We start from the raw sequence: 4,508 nt of genomic DNA, 5'->3' as shown, positions 1-4,508 counted from the left end.
TTTGCCTACAAAAACACCCTTTAACCTGTTTACTGATACCTTTTTCTGTCCTTTGGTTAAGGAACAAGAAATAGGTTTGTTGTTAATTGACTTGGACCATCACTTGTTTGTGTTTGTTCAGTTATTCATGCTCTTACAATTGGATTTTGAATTTTAATTATATAGATTTTACAATTTGATATCAAGTTTGTGTTTAGTTCTTGTGCCAAATGATAAAATAATAATATTCGACTCACTTTTGTAGCCCTTGAGAGATGATAGAACAATACGAAGTCCTTGGAACCCAAAAGAAGATAAAGAAGGTGAGATTGTTCTTTTTTTCCCCTAACAAATAGCTCAAGCACATTTTTTCTACTTTTATTCAGTGATCAGTAGGCTTAAAGCCCCTAATGAGGTTGGATTTGGTGAAGGGCTTCTCATACTTTAAAGCTCATAAGCTTTGCCTTTGCTCATGGTTTAACTTTATAGAACTAGTTCGATTTTCATGATGGAAGAAAAGAAAAATAGAATAAAATCAGTTAGCACAACATTGTCATCTACACATTCGATATTTGGTTTTTCTTATTAGTTAAACATCTGCTCCTAAGAGTCAATACAAAGAGAGTGCAAACTTCATGTTGAAGGGCACGGATTTTTCTCCATGGGGTACCCTTCACACGCATAATGTCAATCATAAACATGAAGCAAGGAGGACAACACTCTTTAGATGTGTACATAGTCGAGATTCAACTGTGATGGTGATTCGAGGTGATGAACTTGTATACATTCCTCCTAGTACCTCTTTCTTATCCAGATCACTGAATCCTATATACGCCATACAACAGCTTGGAAGCGATGAAATATATGCACAAGGAATTTATTGAACTTGAACTTCTATGTAACCACTTGGCTTTTTATATGGCGAAGCCATCAGCTTTACTATCCATGTGCGGGTTGGAAGGATTAGCGCTGTATACCATTTGCATGATGAGCTCTTCATTCCAAGGGATGTGCATCTGCTGAACCTGAAAAGAAAGAGAATATCCGAATTGCATGAATCTGAACGAGTAACTCTGATAATAAAACACCGCAGAGAAAATGCATTCACAATTTCGATATGTGATTTGGGATTACAGAACAAGCTTGACATCCTTAACATGTTTAGCACAGAGAAAAAAAAATGCACCAAAAACTAACTTGCAGCCGGAGGTGGAGGTGAGAGGATGTCGAGCACATATTTGATAGATAATTCACCTTCTTGATGACTAAAGTAGTCAAAATCAAATTCAACATGGTTTTTCGATGCGTTAGATGAAGAATCACTCAGATAATGGAGGTATTCTTAAATTTGATAAGATTTCTTATTGTTCATCTTAGCATCTCCAGTAGGGTAGAAGTATAGACTAGATGAGTTGGTGTACCTGCATCGAAGACTCTTTATAACCACTTGTTGATTGAGTAGTTATGGTTCTCCTAAACGTGTCTGACTGGCTAGCCATTGCAGATATTCCAGTGTGTACCAGAGCATGCTGAGATGGATATGCTTGCAGATACATCAACTCTGGTGAGAATCTTGTTGCCGATGAGGAACCACCGTGTGAATGTAGAAGCTGTTTCCGTCATAAAAGTTTTAGAGCTTCTATAAGTTAGCAAAATGGTTCTATGAAATGAACCATAGTGTTCTCAAATCACTTTTGCTGAAATGCTATTCATGGAGTAAAAGAAATTGTTCACATTCACATTTTTAGCAAGAAGCCCTTCTCCGCCGAAGTCTAGTTGTGGATTCACAGCTGCAAGCTTCATGGAGAGAAACTTGACAAAAGAAACAAGAACAAAGTTCAGTGTATCACACAAAAGAACAAAGTTCATGTGATTGAAAATAAGATAGTGTGTGCTTACCTCTACTTGCCTTTGGAGTGATTGAACATAGTTTATGATTTCATCCAGCATAACCGCCTTTCCTGTGACCTACAGATCATTACAGTTTCATGACAGATTTTGAAACAAAGAATCCAGTTTTCATGATTGTCAATTCAAGATTCTTCAACCTACCTTATTGCAACCTGGTACGAGTTCTTGAAGGCACTTCATCCTTTCGCTTATTTTTTCCCTTCTTACCTGCATCAATGCAACTGAAATGTAACTCTTTTCGCAGGTGAAGGAAAAGAGTGTGTCATGGTAAAGCTTCCAAGAGATTCATCAGAATAACTAGAGCCTTACTCTTTCTGCAAGGCTGTGACTGTTAGTGGCTTGTCCACGCCGTGCTCGAATATGAACATAGTCCTCCTTTGCTACTTCTGAGTTGTCTTTCCCATTCTTTCCACTTTGTTTGGAACTGATCTGCTCTACTTTTTGCTCATTCTGTATGTTCTCCTTTGTTGTCTGTGACAAAAATTGTAGGCCTCCTTGCACCTGATCCTTGTCGATATCCTTAAAAAGTAATCAGAAACTTTGAGAGTCAGGGGCCACCACTGATCAATTGCTAACAGCAGAAAACAACAGAAGCAAAGGATTAGCATAGTAATGATAGTGTGACTAATATACCAGAGCGGTTTTTCTCCTCTTATTTTCTCCAAGATCACTAGAAGATGAATCTAAAGCAACATCGGTTGAACCAGTATTTCCTTCTAGGCCATCTTCAGGAAAATTCACATGTGATTCTCCATTTGAAACACTGATCTGAGAGTTTCCGTCTCCTTGTTTCTTCATTGAGCTTCCATTAAAAGATTCATGATCAACAGGCAGCAAGACAGCTTTGTTTTCACTCAAATCATCTTTCTGAATCTGAGCCCCGAGGCCTTCGTTGTTCGATGAAGCCATTGCTGGAGACGAGCCAAAGAAGTTGATGCCCGTAAAGTTACCAGTACCAAAGCATGAGAACCTGGCTGCCCTCTCAATGAAAGTCGGATCAACAGGGAAGTGAGGTAATCTTGGTGCAGTCGACAATAGCATCTCTCTCGGTGACACTGCTACTGGTTTTCCGACCGGTATGCTGTTGACGGTAGCTGAGCTTTCTCCGAGGCCCAAGTTCAGTGAACTAGTAGTAGTAGAGTGGTTCCAATGACCAGGGCTGAAACCCTCCCCCGTTGAAGCAGAAAGATAAGGCGATCGACTCATCTGACTCATTGCAGCGGTGTTGAATTGCCATTCACAGCCATCTCCATGGCTATTCAACACAAACTTGTTCTCCTTCATTTCGGTGTCTTTCGAACCTCTACAGCCTATCGTTCAACATCCTATTGCAAACGATTTAGCCTCACCTTTTTGCAGGAGTAAGATCAAGACTCAACCTTCAAGAACAATTAGCACAAAGGAGAAAAAGAGAAAAAAAATGGCCGTAAAATGGTGAAGCTGCTCCCTTTCAGTCCAGAAAAGCAACTACGTTGAAATGAACAATTAAGCACAAGGCCAGAGAAACCCTAAGAACGAAGATTCTTCAGAAATCAACAGCTTTTTCTAGGAGTTGTCATCAAAAGATAGTACTGCCAAATCAAAGATAAGCATGGCAGTAAATGAGCAATCTTCCCAGGTTTCGGGAAATAGCAGAGAAAAAGCTCGAGAAACGGACAGAGACGATAAGGTAGAAGAAGAAATCGAGAAGACAGAGATTGCACCTTTTTCCCCACACGAATTCACCGAACCAGGAAAACGAAAAGCGAAGACGCCCGCTCGCGATATTCCCGCGCCTCCAATCGCTCCGCCTCCGGCGAAGAAGCGGCCTTTGCCCTCCAAAACAGCTTGGGGACGAAGGTGAGCTCGCTCCAACCCTCCTGTCTTCTTCTGTGCTCGAACCCTAATATCGCAGCGAGGGAGATTCAGGAGCAACAATGGAGGTGACGGAGATGGGGAGAGACGATCGCTGCATTTGCACCTCGACGCCACTCCGGCAGCAGGGACCGAGAGAAGGGAGGCTGAATCATCGGCTGAGCACCGCCGAGGGCGAGGGCGAGGGCGAGGGCGAGGGCGAGGCGATATCGGAGGGAGTGATGAAAGGGGGAAGAGCAGCACAGTGCGCCATGGCCACCGTCTTCTTTATTTCCAAGCAAAAGAAGGTGCCCTTTTTTAATCGCCTGCTCTGGTTCTTTTGTAGTTTTTTAGGATAATTTTCAAAATGCACCTTCACATTTCACCGGTTCTTAAAATACCTCTTGAGTCTTATTATTATCAAATTGTTCTATAAATCTGGTCTTAATCTAAGGACATAGAATAGTCAATGGAGGTTGGGTAGAAGTTGTAGGTCATAACAATGATAATAATGTATTCACATATAATATTTACTTATATTTTAATCTTGCCCGACGATCGAATACAATCTTTTTTTTTAACTGGACATGGAGTTGAATGGAATTAGAATAAGGGTTAAAATTAATAGGACCTCCCAAAGAGAAATATTAACTGAACGTTTTTTTTTAAATTCTCTCTCGTGATTTTATCCTGAAATTATCTTTTAACTCATTGTTATTGTAGAAGCTATCAAGTGATTTTTATAACTGTAGCAGCTATCAGGTAGCTTTGACAACAGCTATCAG

General features: G+C 40.5%; 1 protein-coding gene across 1 annotated transcript; it reads right to left on the bottom strand.

Annotated features, from left to right (window-relative positions):
- Window positions 1-504: 504 nt before the first annotated feature.
- On the bottom strand, window positions 505-4,008 carry LOC122033520 (transcription factor bHLH49-like). The gene is made up of 9 exons (XM_042592564.1): window positions 3,851-4,008; window positions 3,594-3,772; window positions 2,524-3,200; window positions 2,200-2,409; window positions 2,032-2,097; window positions 1,879-1,947; window positions 1,714-1,791; window positions 1,401-1,589; window positions 505-1,004 (listed from the first exon to the last, which is right to left on the bottom strand). Exons 3-9 carry the CDS (start codon window positions 3,172-3,174, stop codon window positions 894-896), a joined length of 1,374 nt encoding a protein of 457 aa, XP_042448498.1. The 5' UTR covers window positions 3,175-3,200; window positions 3,594-3,772; window positions 3,851-4,008; the 3' UTR covers window positions 505-893.
- Window positions 4,009-4,508: the final 500 nt, after the last annotated feature.

The sequence above is a fragment of the Zingiber officinale genome, chromosome 11B, assembly GCF_018446385.1.
Source record: "Zingiber officinale cultivar Zhangliang chromosome 11B, Zo_v1.1, whole genome shotgun sequence".
In the NCBI taxonomy this organism is placed as follows: domain Eukaryota; kingdom Viridiplantae; phylum Streptophyta; class Magnoliopsida; order Zingiberales; family Zingiberaceae; genus Zingiber; species Zingiber officinale.
This window is presented reverse-complemented; position numbering and strand designations above follow the sequence as displayed.